This window comes from Siniperca chuatsi, linkage group LG10 (assembly GCF_020085105.1).
Source record: "Siniperca chuatsi isolate FFG_IHB_CAS linkage group LG10, ASM2008510v1, whole genome shotgun sequence".
NCBI lineage: Eukaryota > Metazoa > Chordata > Actinopteri > Centrarchiformes > Sinipercidae > Siniperca > Siniperca chuatsi.
The window spans coordinates 25,168,383-25,187,093 of NC_058051.1; the positions used below are offsets into that span (position 1 = coordinate 25,168,383).

The following is an 18,711-nucleotide window of genomic DNA, read 5'->3' on the forward strand; positions in this document are numbered from 1 at the left end:
GAATATAATTGGGGTTTTGGACTCTGATGACGTCACCTTGGGCTCTCTCAACTTGTGATGGGCATTTTTCACGTTTTTTGACATTTCATACAATAGAAAATTAATCGATTAATTAAAAAAAGAATCATTAGTTGTGGTCCTAAAAAATTATGGAGTAAAAATATATTCTTAATGGTTTTCACCATCCATTTAAATTTCACAATTGAAAAAAGTATTTTAGTTGCAACTGGTGACTCTCAGTTGTTCAGAGGTGACATAGCAAACAACATGTCATCTTTGTAATTAGAAAAACTATCATTACTTAATTCAACACTCCAATTCAACTGGTGCGGCCTTCCCTCTGACCCTTCCCATACATCTGGCGCCATCTGTTGGCTGATCACGAACTGTCAGCATTAACAATTCAACAACAACAACAACAATTCAATTCAATTTTATTTATATAGCGCCAATTCATAACAGAAGTTAACTCATTGCAATTTTCCTATAGAGCAGGTCTAGACCGTACTCTTTATAATCTTATTTACAGAGACCCAACAAATCCCACCACGAGCAAGCATTTGGCGACGGTGGCAAGAAAAAACATCCTTTAAGAGGCAGAAACCTCGGACAGAACCAGACTCAATGGTGGGCGGCCATCTGCCGCTGCCGGACAACATCAACCTGTGTTTGCTGATGATGGTGCCATCAGTTCAACTGGATAATTCAACTGTAGAAATATTCTCCTCTATTATTTTATTTTCAAAATGAAAACATGAATCTCCATTCAAACAATCTCCATGTTATAACCAGTCTGCATGCATACTGACCAACAAGAGGTTGGTAAAACCATTCGGTTTAACCAGTCAGGGTCAACCAACTGTAACTGCCCCTTTAAGAGCTAACAGTTTGTCTTTTCACATTCTGCATCACAGGAGAGATGCTCATTAAAAGCGCCTCCATTCCTCACTGTTTCATCAAGTGAGACTGCCAAGCTCTTTAACTCAGTGTTCTTGATGTTTATGCTGTTTGTGTAAAACCCATCTGTTTCCTCGTCTCTGTTGGCAGAGGGTCCACCTCATCCGTATGCTTCTCTTTTTGAAGTCATGTCAAAATCGCATTTTTATGCATCTAAGATATCCAACTTGTCATCAGCACTCAAGCAAAAGTCAAGGAGGGCACTCCTTAAATAGCTCCTCTTTTCCCTTCATATACAATACATGCAGAAACAAGGATAGCAAAGGAATTACAGATGTGAGGATTTTATCATTTGTTTTCGAGATAAATAAGATAATTTTAACAATTCTTTTGTGGCTTTCTATGTTGATATTTAAGCTTTAACTGTTGAAAAATGTTATTCTGCTTCTGTTTTAGAGTAAAGTTAATGAACTGAAATGTAAATGGTATGAAAGACTACAACTTAATCCACATCTAAATAATCTCACTCTAAAGCACCACTTATTTTCTCTCTCTGGATGAGGTTGGGAGAGCAAATTTATTTCTAGGCAAGAAAGATCATTAGACAGAAATCCTGTTCTGGGCAGCTGTACTAGAAGGAGATGTGCAGAAAATAATTTCATAGGTTTAGGCAATGAGAGCCACCAGTGAATAATCAACATCAGTGAACAAATCAGTCATACATTCAGCCACAAACACAGCAACATCCACTGTTGCTAAACCGTGTCACGATTTGAGACACATTCATCTATCACAAAGCTATAGTCTGAAGACTGAAAATTGCTGTCAGAATAATTATCACTTTAAAAGCATGTCAATGTGTAAAAAAAAAGAAAAAAAGAAAAAAAAGAAGGTATAAATAAATATAGCTCACTTCCCTGTCGGAAAGCTGGCAGGTAATTTTCTCCAGCTGCTCTAAGTGTGACAATCCCACAGGGACTGAAATCTAATATTAACAGCAAATCATTATGTGAGAACTGTTCTTCCGTGACCTGCCGCTGTACCTGTGTGACTAACTCAATCTAAGTAATTGAGATATGTTAGCGACTAGAATACAGTCCTGCTGTGACAGCAGAGGGTCACGCAGAGTGTAGTGGGACTCCAAACACACCTCAGCACTGGAGATGATTTACATGTCTATATGCTTTGACTGACAGGGTCTTTTCTCTTCGTGTGATGCTGGGGTTTTTTGGCGCGTGATGAAGTGGCTTTTGATTGACAGCAAAGAAGCGACATAAATCTGACACTGTATAAAGTGGTGAATGCCCAGGAGGGATATGTCACCATACATATTTACTATACTGTATTTATTCATACAGAAACACCAAGTCATGCAGCCAGATGCACGATCCATGTCAGTATATCACAGTCTAATTGGAGTTCTTCAGCTGTTTTTACAATATAATGATGTCAGCTAAATTGCTCTTAAAGAAAAAAAAATGTAAGGTGGCTTTCAAAGCTAAGTTTGGGGAAATTATAAACAGATTGTCACTGTTACTGCAAAGCTATTACTTGACAATGGGGCGAAAAAATTGATTACATTCACTGCAGCACCTACATTACAAAGTGTATTTTGTTTTGTTTTAATCTACAAGGATATATAATGTACTGATACCACTGTTAATGATTACATACTATATATAGACCTCCTTCATGTTGTAACTGATCCCCGTGTGACCAATTAATCAACATAAAAGGCGCTGCCATTGTAGTTCAAAGTATTTGTAATAATTCAATATAATGGCCTGCCTCTCCTGTCCAAGAAATCATTTTTAATTGTCTCATTAGAAGATGCTGTAGCTGTGGTTTTGAGAAAACAACAATAGTTCTGTTTCCACTCCACTGCCACAGATCTTTGAAGCTTTCCACTTACCTGTGCAATGCTGCGGGCTCAGACGTCCTTTTTTTTTGTAACCACAGCAACCTGGCTGGCTCTTTGAAATCCCTGCAAAAATAGAATATCACCAAGGAGGAAGCCTATATCATGCAACAGTCGACAATACAAAACACTGACCTCATTAAAAACTATTGTCACCAAAGGATTCTGGGCTTGTAATGGCTCTTTTCAACTGCATGACTAATTGCTGGAGTGAATTTTAATGAGAAACAGTTTTGGCCATGAAATGAATAAGTTATCTTACAAAAGGGGTAAAGTTTATGTTTGGTATCTCATGTACATGCCATGAAATATTCAACAGCTATCTCCAATACGGGCATGTTTTCATGCTAAGAAGCAGACTTGTTAACCTTAATGTTTAATGTGTAATGAATAACATTGTTTATCAGCTTGATACTGAGTTTTTCTCATTATATAGAAAATTACTTATTAACATGATTTTGATGACATGTTTCAGAAGTCCGCTGCAGAAAATGGCCATTACTTCTGTTGGGGTCTCAGACACTCTGAAAAGCATGGTTAAATACACTCTATATCTGTGATTGGTGTTATTTTTGCGCAGCACTATCCTTCCCAAATCCCAAATAAGTCTATTAGGATTTCTGTCATTGGAGTTTTAAAACAATTTGAGCAAGAGATGTCAAACTTGGGTCTAACTGACCTCAAACACAGAACCATGTAAGATAACATTCTGTACGTTTCTTTTTCTGTGAATTTTTGGCAAATAAAATTAATATATATTCATTCATGCATAGCCCATATAAAATAATCACGTGAAATATTTCCTTATTTGGTGTAATAACAATGCTCTATGTCCATATTTTGTCACCTTCATCAAATGTACAAGCCCAGTTTGTGGCAAAGGGAACTATACTACTATACTGATGAACCTACAAATCATTATCACCTGAATCTGCAGCTCCCCTCTGCTTTACTTTTTTACAGTGAGTTTCAGCTCATTGTTTAGCTGTCCAGCTGCAAACTTTACTGTTTTGAATCATTTACCGCTCTCATAGCGTTGTTTTCAGACAGACACAGTTAGCAACTAGGTGAGCTGGTGAACATAGTGGAGCATTTAGCAGCTAAACAGCCAGATATATCTCCCTCAGGAGTTGGTAGAGACCAAAAACTGAGCTAAAAGAGAGTGACTATTGGACTTACATTCATCAGGTGGACCACAGACTATATATACAGTCTATGAGGTGGACACGCACGACTCCAAATTAATGATAATGTTGCTCCATAACTGCTGGATGTGCAAATAAGCAACTGTTTGCTAACAAGTTCGCCACATCAACTTAAAAGGTCATGATGTGTCAAAGTTGTGTTGTTGTTACAACTTATTTCTGCTTCCCCAAAGCGGCCAAATCAGTTACTGCAGGTTTAAGCAGCGATGTAACGCTATGCTAGTTAGCTAGTTAGCTAATTCAGGCATTATCTTTCTGTCTGGACAGCGAACGCTAGTCTAACAACATTTATGCCAAATTGTTAATGAAACAAATACAAGTTTTTACTTTAGATAAAAACAAGTAATTTGGGCTCTTTGAATGCCAAATGTAGTTCCAACGGACCAAATAGGGCGTTGGATATTTGTGATTGACAGCGCGGAAGACCAATGAAAAGCTTCCGTTACAGATACTACGTAAGCAAACCAGCAACAAGGAAGTAAAGAAACACTCGCACGGAGAACTACAGTCGGTAGTTAAATGTTTCGGTTGTGGCACGGCGCTAAAACTAGAGGGAAGCTGTTGGTTTTACCCCGTAGAAACATGTCGGTGGCGTCGTCTCAGGACGGTGCGGCGGACGGTAAAAACAGCGTCAGCAGGTCGATTCACTCGGACACCGTCGAGGAGGTTCACAACGTCCCGATGCACGTCATCATCAGACCGATTCCTCCGGTACTGGACGAGCTGAAAGTTCAGAGTCTGATGAACTCAATAAAGGTAACCCAGTTATTGTTTTATTTAATGTAATTTGTAAATGTATGGGTATAGGCCGTGGCATTAAGATGTAGTAAAACGCCTGGCCTACAACATTGCTGTGAATTAGAAACCTAATGTAAAATCACTTTTACATTAATTTCAGGTCCATGTGCATATTTATGCTGCTTGAATATTATCTCCTTAATTCCTCTTATATTACAGGAAGATATACAGTGGTGTGTTTGTGGCGTATATTGAGCAAATTAGTGTTATGTCCCCTGTAAGTGATGAAAAGTAATATATTTACTCAAGTACTGTACTTAAGTACAGGTTTATAGTACTTGAGTATTTCCTTTTCATGTTACTATTGTTTACTACATTTATCTGACCGTTATACTGTAGTTAGTTACCAGAGCTGTAGACTTGAGACTTCACATACTTTAGTCTTGACCCCCTAAAAAACTTTACTGGACTTGATACTTGTAAACAAAAGCATTCAAGTCTCAGGTTTTGACCCGGTAAAATCTCAAAACAGTAAAAATAAATAGGATGCTGGGAGAGGTGGGCCTTGTATGGTGTCACACCTTGAATATTTCATTATTAGACATTATTAGACATATGCATTGATGGGATTTAGTCTCTGCTAAAAAACAAACAAGACTATTAACACAGCTGTGAAAGTAAAATATCACAAGTGGTCAGCATTCAGAGACCTGAATGACTTGTAGCTTGACTTGCAAGTTGCTTTTAAATACTTGAGACTTGATGGATTTGTCTCGATTGGACTTACCCTAAAAGAATGTTAAAACAGCTTTGCTAGTTATGATTAGTTTATAAAATATGATGCATTCAGGGCCGAGCTACCATTGAGGACATAAAGCTCATGTCCACTGTAATATTTATGGGAATGTAGAGGTTTTATATTGACATATAGAGGAGTTTACAGTCAATGATTTCACACATTTTACATGTGTTTTTAGTCAAAATAAATATATAAATACATTTATTTATTAAAATGAAATGATATTTTGTATTTTCCACCAGAATTACCTACATGGCACCAGACCATAATGTGAGGAGATCAAATTTACAGAAAATATATTTTAACATTAAATTGAAAGGGACCGTTCTGCATAATGAGCACTTTTACTTTTGATACTTAAAGTACAATTTGCTGATAATAATTTTGTATTTTCCCATTGTGGTATGTCTAAGTAAAAGGTCTGAGTACTACCTCCACCACTGCCTATAATGTTCTTACAATATTCCTGCAGGAGCGTGTCTGTAGTAACATTTAGCTACTCACTCATACTATAGTTTCCCTGTAATTATTACAGCATAGTTGTTGTTTTTTTTGCAGTACTTGCATAATTTCTGCTCCACACCTGCTGTACAGTATGAATTAATTGTCAGTTTGTATTTCCTTCCAGGAGACAGCAGACATCAGTGTTGTTCCTCCCATTGATGTGCTCTGGATCAAAGGCAGAGAGGGGGGAAATTACTACTACTCTTTTGGAGGCTGTCACAGGTTTGCTGCGTATCAGAGGTTGAACATGCCGACCATCCCAGCCAAGCTCATCAGATCAAACATCTCAGACCTCAGCACTTATTTGGGGGCTTCAACGCCTGATCTGCGGTGACCCCTGAGCAGCTTGGCTCAGGTGACTCAAACAGAGTTTTGACTGCTGGTGACTGCAGAGCAAAGGATGTACCAGTAGGGGGAAACGTAACTCTTTAGTTAAACACATGACATTTTACATGTGAAACCACTGAAATGTAATTTAAAGGGGGTGTGTGTGTGTATGTTTGTAAATTTTGTAAGTTATATATTTTTACCAAGTGAATGTCTGTTATTTAATAGGTTTTACCTTCAAACACCAGTTGTGCTTGCACATAAAAAGTTATTTAAATGGTCGTTTTCCCGCAGTTATTTTCTTGTTCGTTTCGACTTGTTATAGTAGGAAAAGCACATGTGTCACTAATCACATTAGTATCTGTTGTTTTCAAGTGTCCCATTAAGCCATGACAGTGTGACAGTGAGCCAGCATGCACAATATGTTGTTGCATTCAGGCCATGTCGGCAGAATTGGAAGAACAGGAAAAAGTCCCATTATTCCGACTTGGGAGTGTTCACGCATTATTCCAAGATGGTAGCCTTGAAGTTGCACCATATAAACCGTCTAAACGGGTTACTTTTTCTGTATAATGGAAATATAGGCCCTTTTAAACTAGTTGAATTGACTGTCAATATTGAATGTCAGTATTAAGATGTAACTGTGGTTTTTGTAGCTTTTTGTTGAAACTTTCTGTAGCTCTTTTCACTAAGTGGGAGATATTGTTGCTGTCAGAATTTCCTGATAATTACAGCGCTGAGTCACAGACACTGTGTAGTTTTTCCAACTCAGCTCCTATTTACTATATAATGCACTATATTTACCGTCTGCCATTTTATTTGAGTGTCCGAATTCTGCGTGTGTAAATGTATACACCGTATATTGCCCAAAAATAGTGCCCATGACATTACCATACTTCCTGCTAACAATCGATAAAAATACAAGTTGTCTCACATTCAGGTTATTTTAATCTGATATTATCATAAGGTTTCTGTAGTCTTTTTTTTGTGGCACTAGTGTTAATTTTAGAAATCAACTGCTTTGTTTGCAGCAGCAGGATATGAGCAGGAAATGTGCGTTATTTCAATAACTAAATGAACAACATGCCTGTAACTACTTATACTTAAGTAGGACTGTACCAAATGTTGCAACAAAGTACAGTATTTAATTTTTTATCAAAACTTTATGAAGTCCCATGCACAGGCAACTTGATCGTGATGTTTTAGACAACACAAGAAGACGAGGTAACAGAAAGGAGCCTGTAGACCAGATGGTTTGTAGAAGGAGTCAGGTGTTGATGAGAACATCAGGCTGACAACGTCTCGTGCCAAAATGCAAAATGTTGTCGAGTCGTGCTGAGTCTGCCCCTTCTTCCCGTCATCAGTCTTTCTTACTCGTCGTCTCTGAGAAGGATCCCTCTTGTAACCTTCCAGATTGTGTTTTGCCAAAGAAAGAGGATGAATGAGAAGCACAGTCCAGGTCAGTTCGTATGAAAACCAAACCTAAACCAAAGCCTTTTCTCACTTCCTTGAAGTGCCATCAGATAAAATAATTTTACAAATTTGTGTAAAAATTAATGGCTGACTCAATGCGAGCTCCGAGCTGCTTGATGGTCTCCCTTTGTGGCTATCGAGGAAATGAAAGGAGACCTGGGGCAGCTTTTACCGACCGGCCCTAAAGGACTCTAAATTTCTCCTCTGAATCGTCGCGTGTGAGAAGACTTCCTGTGGCTCGCTCACTGTCTGGGAGTAACCATATCCTCAAAGGGTTTTTGACACGCAACACCGGTATGAAAAAAGTTTTTTGCACCTGTTGCTTCGGGGAGCGTTTTTTCCATGGGTGGTTCTGTATGCTTTATCTTTGAGGATTTAAACAGATCAAGGGGATTTAGGGGGGTAAGAAGAGGAAGTGTTTTTCACAAATGGATTGGGTCCATGTCACTTCTCATATACTTTTTTGCCGTTTGCTGTTGTATTGCTCAGTGATGACTTAACAAATTAACTTGTGTCGACTAATTTATGTTTAGTTCATGAGATTTGGTGACGCCTTTTGATGCCCTAAGCAGGGTTTGATTCTCTCTGTTCAGCATAGTTTCTCTCCTGCAATATCACTACAAAAAAAAGATATTACCAACATAAATACAGGAAATTGAACACATGAATCTAAGGACACTATTGCTATAACCAAAAACAATATGACTAATGATGGAAGAATACAAAACAGAGCTGAGCTGATTTTTTTTTTTATGTTCAAAAAGTTAAAATGGTTTTGACATTTTGTTTGACTTTTTTCATGTTATTTTGAGGGCCCTCTGGTTGGCTGCGAGGCTCTAAGCAGCAACTTAGTTTGTGCATGATGTGAACAAGATATTATATGTAGATTTTTTTAATCAGAAGTACTGAAGCTAAGAGACATGGCTAACCTTCAATGTAAAAGGATTGTTCAAAATAAAATGAGACTGGAACTTGGAGTTGTGTTGTATGGTCCTCATTCATCTGAGACACAGTAATTATCTGTGTTAAGCAAGTTTTATTAGTTATGTTGACTGTTGGGGTGACGCCAAACAATGAACAATCAACACAATTTCCTTTAGTTAAACCCCTCAGAAACCTGAGATTGTAATGAATGGCCTTCAGTCTGTTTCTGATTAGAACGAGAGTGAAAATTTCTCATTTATTATCTTTTGGTGATACAGAGAGAATCACTCATTCCTCTACAAGCACTCGCCACACCTTCTGCTGCAGTGACATTGTTTATCATAACACACACAGATTTCTCTATTTTTGGCACTTTTCCCACTAAACTCTATTACCTGCAGAGTGGGCTTGTACACATCTGCACCATATAGTACTGTACAAACAAAAGTTGAATTGCTCTTTTAGTTTTTACTGTAACCAGGTTGAAAAAAAGGGGTTGTTTAAAATCTGTTTAAAATTTTACAAGCCTGCTTTTGCATTCTTCTATATTTATCATCGCAGATTTCTCCTGGGATGTATAATTGTTTTAACGGGGATAAGCATTGATAGAAAGAGCTTTTGCCTTTTCATCACTGCTGAGTCTATGAAGTGATCCAGTGGGAGAATAAAACTGCCTTACAAGACTTTAAAAATCTGATTCTGGCTCTCCTGTGGAGTCAGTCTACATTTAAAATACAGCTAAAAAAAAAAAAAAGATATCTGGTTAGCCAGCTCACCCATTTGTTCCACTTGGGGAGGCATTACAACCAAATCCTCTTGAAAGAGTTTAGGTGTTTGAGTCGACTTCTCACAGCTTCCTATCCGGAATTCCCTCAGACTACTGCTGGCTGCAGGCGTGTAATTTGTGCCAGATTTGCAATGCCGTATCCACCCTCTGACCTCACCACTGTGTGCTCTGTGAAACATTGTACATGAACCTTCTTCTCTGTGTAGCTTTATGATATATTATGTATTTAGTATACATGTGGTATGATAGCAGATAGATTATATTTCACACAAGCTTCAAACTTGTGGCTTACTAATATGGCTCTATTTGCTTAGCCCTGCCAATCAGAGTGAACATATTATCATGTACTACACATCAGCTTTGTCCTCTACCAGCTGTTGACTTCAGCTGTAGGTGAATCTACAAACATCTGAGCCCACATGCAACAGAACCTGCTCCACAAGGGAGGTGGGTGATGCACCTACACGTTAACATGTGTACTCGCAGTGTTTGTCAATAGGGCCCCAGCACCTCAAGAAAAACAGGTACTGTATGTCCCTGGCTTCCAACACAGATGTGGAGAAAATATAGACACATTTAGCAGATAAAGCCGGGTTATCAATCAGTGCCTAAACCATGATGCCATAGTATAGTTCCCCTCGACAAATGCTTTGCTGAACAAGGATGAGGGAAAATATGTGATATGTTGTTGTGTTTAAGCCTGTTTCCTCATCCATTTTTTTCTGCAACGCCTGACCATAACCTACCCTAAGTGCTGCCAGAAACACTGGGTGACAGAGGAAACAGACCTCCCAAATCCCACAAAAAGACTAAAACCAACAGTGCGTTAGTCCTGACTTCCCCAGCCTGTCTTTTGCTTTCAACCCCAAGCCCATTTGTTTCTACTGAAGAAATCAATCGTCAAAACAGATCTCGATTTTATAATTTCAAATTGTAATAAAAGCCGGAACGTCCAGAAACAGCTGGGCACTGTAGTTTCTGGCAAATGTTACTCAAACAGGAGTAAATAGTGTATTTGTTGAACTATTTTCAGCCGCAGATTTCATTCTCTAGTGAGTATTTACTGCAGCAGGACTGTGTCTGTGGTATCAGCAGTGTTCCTTGTAACGAAGGAACATGTCACCCAGTGCATTGGCGGGGCTCATTGATGTGTTTTTAATCGTTTTTGGACAACAATAGAGCTCTATGGCACAGAGGAATAAACTATATCCGGCTTTGGCTACACAAATATACTTGTTAGTGAAGAAAAGTGGATGAGGGGCAGAATGACTGCTTCCCAACAGAATTAAATAGGCCCACTCCGATTGGCTGTGCACTTAAATGCACATTTTAATGCAGTAAGTAAACTAGATGATACTGTACCTCAGCCACACCTGTGTGAAATAGAACTAATTGCTATTATGCCATATTTATATATTTTACATGGGTTTTATTTGGTCTTTTTTTTCAATGGTGTAGTTAATGAAATGCTTACAATGTTAACTCTAATATGCTGATGTATAGCATGTATAATGTTTACTTTGTTCACCATATAAGGTAGTGTGGTAGCATGCTAACATTTGCTAATTAGCACTCAACACAATGTACAGTTGAAGTAATGGGAATGTTGTTTGTTTTAATTAACATTTTGACCCAATAATGGTGCTAGATGAAAGGTCAGATAATCACCAATGTTATTACAATTCATCCTTAGGGGGACATGAATGTGTGTGTGTACCACATTTCATGGCATTTCATCCAACAGTTGCCGAGACATTTCACTCAAAACTCACCCAAAAGTCAGACTATCGCCAAAGTCATTAGGATTCATCCTCCGGGTACTACGAATGTCTACCAAATTTTGTGACAATTCATCCAGTGAATGTTGTGATATTTCACAAGATAAGTGAAAACTTTGACCTGCTGGTGGCACTAGAGAAAAAGTCAGATGATCACCAAAATTATAAGGGTTCATCCTCTGGGGACCACGAATATCTGCAGCAAATTTCATGGCAATTAATCCAATAGTTGTTGAAACATTTGACTTAACGGCAAAAATGTCAACCTCATAGTGGCGCTAGAGGACAAGTGAGGGAATAACCATAGTCATTAGGATTCATCCTCTGGGGACCGTGAATGTCTGTACAACATTTCATGGCAATCCATCTTATATAGTGATGGACCGACATTGCCATCCAAAACATGCAGCAGCGGAGACACAGAAAACCTCGTCTGTTCTCGGTGGCTCAGACAGAGCTGCTGTTCTCAGAGATCTCTGAAGCTCAACAACACAGGACACAGTGGGTGGCAAACTCAACATGCTGTCGCCTCATCAGTATGGATAAATGGATCTACTTCTTCCGGACGAGGAAAAGAGCGTTTCACAGTTCCATGAAACAAGAGAGTTGTTCTAAGAACGCTTCAACTTCTGTCTTTAGTCAACACACACTTGTGCTGCGTGGAGGGTATGCTGGTTCACACGCCCCACAAAGACACATAATAAATTCACAGTGAGTCTTCCTGGGTCCTAGTAAATGTAATTAACCATACAGGAGCAGCAGCAGCAGCAGCAGAGAGTCTGAGACTTGCAACATAATTTGTTGGCTGATAGTTGAGCGGATGTGTTGACCTTTTAATATTTTTTAACTGGATCATCAGATATCACGACAAATAAAAATCAGTTTATACATCTTTTATAGCTCAATTCTTTTAATGAATGTGTATGAAGTGACATCTCTGGAGAGACTAACTTATTTTTGCTAATTGAAATATTCACACAGCAGATTCATGTGTTTGGTTCCTGTGTCCTTTGTAAGACCTCAGTGCTCCTTCAGCAGACAGTTTGGGTGTCTGACGTCTGACTGTTGATGCAGCTGAGGCACATTGAAGTGGTTGAATGGGCTGCCGGCTGGATGAGACTTGTGACTGCTGATGTGGCTTGGAGGGACTAAATCATCCATTTGCCACTGCTTTGTTTTTTTAAAACTCAGGGCAGCAAGCAAATACATCCTTGCCATTCCAGGATCATCTGCTCAGTGTTTATTTACTCACACTTAACTTTCTCCTGCTGCCTGACCTGTGCTCCTCAGTGTGTAGGCCAGTGGCAGCTTTTAATATGGTGACATAACGGTAGGATTATTTACTCTTAACTAGTCTGAGCCTGTCTGTTGTTATGCAATAGTGATACAGGGTCGAACTTTAAATCAGGCTTCCTGAAAAAGATATTCAAATTAAAGAACTTCTTTCATTTGACTTGACAATTTCCATTGGAAATTTGAGAATTGGAAAGGCAAACAAAAACAATTTGCATACACATCGCATCCACTGCACAACTTCTTCAAACGTCTGCACAATTATATTTAGATGTTGAACCAGCTGAAGTTTTGTGGCAAAATGAAGTCCCTTTTGGTCTTTACTGTATTGGTGTGGTTTACCAGCCAACAAAAACAAACCTCAGTGGGTGGCAGCACTATAAATATGTCAGACTAACACAAGATAGTAAACTAAAAGCAAACTTTAGTCCCTAAATGCCATTAAAATCCCCTTTAGTTTATACATTTGAATTTTGCAAGTTTTATAATCATGCTCCTGGGCCACAAACCTACATACAGGCAGTGGTTGAAAGTAACAAAGTGCATTCACTCAAGTACTATACTTATGTACAATTTTGAGGTACATGAACTTAACTTGAGTATTTTCATTTAATGCAACTTTATACTTTTGTTACATTTCTTCAGCAGATATATCTTATTATTATATCTATAGTACTTTTTTACTTCATTACCTATATTTGACAGCTATAGTTACGTTACTTTGCTGATTAAACTTTTACATAAAGAACATTAGTTTATTAAAAAGATGTATTTTTATAGAATAAACTAGCCGTCATTATATAAAGTAGCTAAAAATTTGCTCCACCTTGATCAGCAACAACACTAAGATTCTACTTACACATCAATGCAAAATATTATAAAATATTCAATAATACTCCACTCAACTAGGGTCTTCTGTGTGATGAGTACTTTTACTTAATCTTACTTATATATTTTGCTGCTAAAACTTATTCTACTTAAGATTTTGAATGCAGGACTTTTACTTGTAATGGAGTATTTTTACTGTGTCGTATTGCTTCCTTTACTTAGGTAAATGATCTGAATATTTGTTCCACCACTAAATACAGGTATAACTTACTGCTATACTTTGTCATACAATACTACAGTCTGCAATAGTTACAATATTTTTCTTTTTAAAACAAATAGAATCTACAGTCACTTTAAAAATGTGGTAAATAATAACAACAGAATAGCCAAAAACACACTGCAGGTAGTCACATTGTCTCTGTGGGTTCCAGTGATAAAAGTATCACTATCACTTTATCTTTTAATGTTTCACTTTAATAATCATGTAAATTATTATGATTTATAACAATGTGGCATATTTATGATGAGTTATTATTTGTGTACACAGAGTCTTTTCACATGAGAGGTTACTGTAACAGTGTGCTGCTGGCAGCTCCTCCCATGCAGCTATAAGAGCCCAGCTGACCAGGTACTCAGGGTCCATCCTTAAACCACTGCAGACTGACTTATAAAAAGTCGGTCAGCTTTATTAAAAACTTATTTCCTTTTACATTAGTGGTTATATGCAGCTTTTGTGCCATACTGAGATGTAAGGATAGTCCCTGAGTTGGTTTTCGGTCTGATCTAACAGGATTTGGAGCCGGGACTTGTGACTTTTAATGATGACTTTCGCCATGCTGCGGCCTGTGGCAACACACTTGGTCTATTCAGACTTCACTATCACGTCCGAGGACGATGAAAACCGCAGCGAAAGCGACGGCAGCTCGGAGCAAAGTTACTGTGGCTCCAGCGAAAAACGAAGAAGGATTTCACGCAAACTGGAAGGAGACTCGGCGGTGGTCGTGAAACAGAGGAGCGCAGCTAACGCCAGGGAGAGAGGCAGGACCCAGAGTGTCAACACCGCATTCACAGCTCTTCGGACTCTCATACCCACCGAGCCGGTGGACAGAAAGCTCTCCAAAATTGAAACTCTTCGACTGGCATCCAGCTACATTTCCCATCTGGCCAACGTTCTTCTTCTCGGAGACGGCGGCGCTGATGGACAGCCCTGCCTCGGCCCGGTTCATGCGCAAGGAGAGAGCGGGACGCAGCAGCCGCGGACCATCTGCACCTTCTGTTTGAGCAACCAGAGAAAAGGGGTAAATGCTGTTTTACTGAATATCTATAGTCAAACCTGTATAAAATCCAGTGCAGCTTTAACAACTGATGTGTTAAATGTGCTAAATATATCAAAGAGGCTGGATAACAGGCTCATCAGCCCAGACACGTGTTTGTGTCTTGATCATACTTTTTGAAAATTAGTTGCGCCTAATGCAGCATCTGTTTATCCTTTTAATCGTGACCACTTTAGTATAACTCCGTTAACTCCAGCGCGTAAAAAGCACTTTTACGCACTGCACATGTTTTGGCGCTCGCTGTTAATTCCTCACACAGTCAGACACAGATGGGTTTTTTTAATTTTTAATTTTGCTTCTGTAAGAACTTAACTGTTGTGCAGAACATAATGTGGTATACAACATAATTAGTAGCTTCCTCTTGGTGGAAAGTAGTTTGACATCAAACGGTGAATCTGAAATATCGATGTTGATTTGTAGCAAATAAACATTAATTATGTCTTTATTTGACTTCTGATGCAGTTAAATTATATATTGTTGAATGTTTATCTGACTGAGACATTCCTTTTTCTTCCAGATAAAGGATGGCAAAGACTGTTTTAAAATGCGAGGGCTGGGTCCGCTGCGAATGAGACGCTGACTGAAGACCAGTAAATGATTTGCAACCTGAAAATCCTCAAAGACTTTCTCAGGGAAGAGTCAAAGCTGGTGTTAGATAGCACACACACACACACACACACACACACACACATGCTGGATCAGATGATGGAACCAGAGAAGAGACTATTTATACTTGACTGAGAAATTAAGCATAAGCCTTTCAAAGATGCAGTGCATTTGTTTGAAACTTATGAGTTTTTGTCCTTTTTCCCTCCAAAAGTTTTAAATAAAATATATTTTATCAAAATAAAAGCAATTATTTTCCTGATTCTCAGTTTTGATAAAAATCTGGTTTGTCCTATGACAACAAGAAACACATGAAAGCTGTCAAACAAAATTAAGTTAGTCATGTCAAAATATGCTTCAGATTGTGGTAATGACTGGGACATTGATGTACAACTAAATACATGCAGAGTATATTGACCAAATGGACAAAATAAAAAATAGAAAATGTTTATTTCTGGGACCAATGATCTTTTGAGACCTTCTCTGTTTCAAGCTGTGGGGGGGGGGGGCATTTTAGAAAAAGGTGTTCTTAAGGTGTCAAGAAGCTGAAGTTTGGAAATTGGTTGTTCTCAACTTAACTCCCCTCAACTTTTGACAACTTCCATTTCTAAAAAGAAACTTTTATGTTTTTGTTTGACACTTAAATGCTCAATTAACATACTGTATTAATCTTTAACTCCATTTGCAAAAATCTATTTTCCTAATGACCAACTTAGTGGTATAAAATGCCTTTTATGTCTTTATGGCAAGATGTCTCACACAGACACACACACACATCGTTTACAGTATTGTTCCAAAGACGTGAAAACCCGCAGAGCCACAGCAAAGGTTCAGGGTTTCTGGTGTCAATGACTGGTGTGTATGTTTTTTCCAACTCTCACGATTGGTGTTTTTTTTAAGTCTGCTATCGATTAGTCACGGCAAATAGTAGCCCACACTCTGCTTGGAGCCCTCAACACAGCTGTTGGTATGTCAGAGGGATAAATCACTGCTGTGGGCCCAATGGACAGGGAGAGAGGGGTGAGAGGTCGGAGGTCACGGTGGAGCACAGAAGTGAAACCCCGCTGATATGCAATCATGGCAAATGATGCCAATATAATGCTTGCATTGATCCTGAAGATAACTTCTATGATTTTATTTCTTATTAGAGGATTAGTTCACGTGTCAGCAGAGGTTGAAGATTCACTCTGATTTTGATACTCAGGCTCTTACTATCATTATGATCATGGCAGATAATTACTATTTTATTTCTTCATCTGCAACTGCAAAAGTTCGTTAATTGTCTGCTTTTATATTCTCTTGGTCTCCATAGCACAGAGCCAATTCAGGCCACTTTCACTGGGAAACATTTCATAACTGCTGAGAAATCAGGCTGCTAAGCAAAGGCAGCCCAGTCTCTGCAGGCCTCTCTCTGTCTTCTCCAGTCTTAAAAAGACACTGCAGTGATTGGTCTAACAGGCAGATTGCAGCTCAGACACACAGACAGCTGAGCCCAAGTTCCTGTCTGGCATCGCTTTGAATCAGACTGCAAACTTTGTCCTCAAGATTACAGAGGGAGACTCCCTGGTGACACAGGGGGCTGTATGGAAAGTGAATATTGAGGCAGTTAAAGGTGTATGCTGGGGGTCCGAGCTCCCCTCAACTGCCCCCCCCCAGCCCTGTGAGGCTAATAGGAATTTGCTGTGCTAAGTCCTCCATGCTCTGGGCCCGGGCCTCCTCAAATGGCTCCCAGAGGCTCCCCCGGCAGGAAGATGTCACGGAGGCACAGGAAGGGAAAACAACGCACAGCCGACCCCCTCGAGGAACTCTCTGTGCGACGGGCTTTGGGTCAGTGCCAGTCTTGACATCATCCGGCGCTGGGACCCAGATGTACAGCTCTCTGGTGGTACTTCTGAGCGCGAGTGAACCAACAATTTCAGATGGAGACTTTTTTTTTCAAGATGACAGGTAACAAATTGATGGCAGAGACCATCAGAAGAGATGGGGGAGAAAAGCAAAGGCAGCAACTAAGGTCAGTGTGGATCTGTTTAACAAGCTGACAGGCGAGGATCCACCTGGGGACCACAGCAAAGGTTTATGGCTTCACTTTGGTGAGTTTTTCCTCTTCCTCGGACCCTCGCATCACTTAATCCCAAAAGAGATTTTGTGCAGGAAGCATTTCAGTAGAGATAAAGTGAAGCTAGACCACCTTCTCCTGCCAGTTTTGTGACCTCACATGGAAAATGACCTTGTGTTGTTTTGTGAAAGATAGAAAAAGAAAACAACAACAACAAAACACTTGTTACTTCTCTTTATTTATCCTTTTCTGCTATATTATGTCACCTCTATGAAGGATGAAGCTTGAACTGGTAACCTTATATAAATAAACATAAAGCTAAGTAGCACAGAGAGATGCTTTTTGCTTCCATCCTTCCGTCTCTCCTGCACGCTAAAAATAAATGGGTCAATATATCACCAGGCAGTACTGGTTTAACTTTATCCAGTATCAATTGGTTGTTATGACCCAGTGTTATTGTTATTTTTAATATTACTGTTGAGTTATTTACCCAAACTAAAATATTGCTATTTTGACCCAGTGTTAAACACAACAAGCTCAAGTTTTAGCTTATAACTGTCACAAATTTACAAATTTAGTTATACAAAATGATTAGCATGTGACATTCAAAACTGCAAAGGAAACACATATTAGTAACAATCTGTAACAAATAGTGACATGTATGTTTAAAAAGAGCTAGAGTAGATTATAACAGTTTGCAAGCATACCATATTTTAGTTTGGGTAAATAACCCAACAGTGATAAAAAAAATAATTACTAACACTGGGTCAAAACAACCCATTGTCTTTGGTGGTTTTCTACCCGTGGATGTTGGTGCTACATTGATGTTTAGTGTATGGGATTTAACGCTGAAAATAAATCAGACAAAATGGCAGCAACAAATTTTATGACGATTTTCAGAAGATATGTATACAGGATTTGGATGCCAGATGGCTGCATACAGTAATGAAGTTCAATAAAGTTAAATTGTACAATAAAGTTCACTTTAGAGTAAACCTAAAACACTATTGAGTGTGTAAAATGTGTCTTCTTTATGTTGCCCATTGAGAAGCTCAGTGCTTTATTGTTCATTACAGATTACAGTTTAGTGTTCTTGTTTCTACCTTTGGAGAGAGTTATTCATGCATAAATGTAGAAGAAACTGACATAATGTAAAACATCTCAGCCTGTTCATGTTGAACAGTTATTGATCTAAACAAACAGAAGAGGAAACAGTCACATTTAGGAAGCACTATTTAATGAAT

General features: G+C 38.8%; 2 protein-coding genes and 1 long non-coding RNA gene across 5 annotated transcripts in view; 2 read left to right on the plus strand and 1 right to left on the minus strand.

Annotated features, from left to right (window-relative positions):
* LOC122883637 overlaps positions 1-4,729 on the minus strand; it is a 48,405-nt gene extending 43,676 nt beyond the window's left edge. For all 3 annotated transcript variants that reach the window (XR_006379674.1, XR_006379675.1, XR_006379673.1), the window contains exons 1-2: positions 4,592-4,729; positions 2,810-2,881 (exon numbers count right to left, since the gene is read on the minus strand). This is a non-coding gene — a long non-coding RNA (uncharacterized LOC122883637). The remainder of the gene's footprint in view (positions 1-2,809; positions 2,882-4,591) is intronic.
* On the plus strand, positions 4,467-8,838 carry srxn1 (sulfiredoxin 1 homolog (S. cerevisiae)). Its single transcript, XM_044212615.1, has 2 exons — positions 4,467-4,776; positions 6,186-8,838. Exons 1-2 carry the CDS (start codon positions 4,540-4,542, stop codon positions 6,393-6,395), a joined length of 447 nt encoding a protein of 148 aa, XP_044068550.1. The 5' UTR covers positions 4,467-4,539; the 3' UTR covers positions 6,396-8,838.
* A 5,242-nt stretch (positions 8,839-14,080) lies between these two features.
* tcf15 (transcription factor 15) lies at positions 14,081-15,855 on the plus strand. Its single transcript, XM_044212618.1, has 2 exons — positions 14,081-14,769; positions 15,323-15,855. The coding sequence occupies exons 1-2, from the start codon at positions 14,290-14,292 to the stop codon at positions 15,383-15,385; spliced, it is 543 nt and encodes a 180-aa protein (XP_044068553.1). The 5' UTR covers positions 14,081-14,289; the 3' UTR covers positions 15,386-15,855.
* The last annotated feature ends 2,856 nt before the right edge of the window (positions 15,856-18,711 follow it).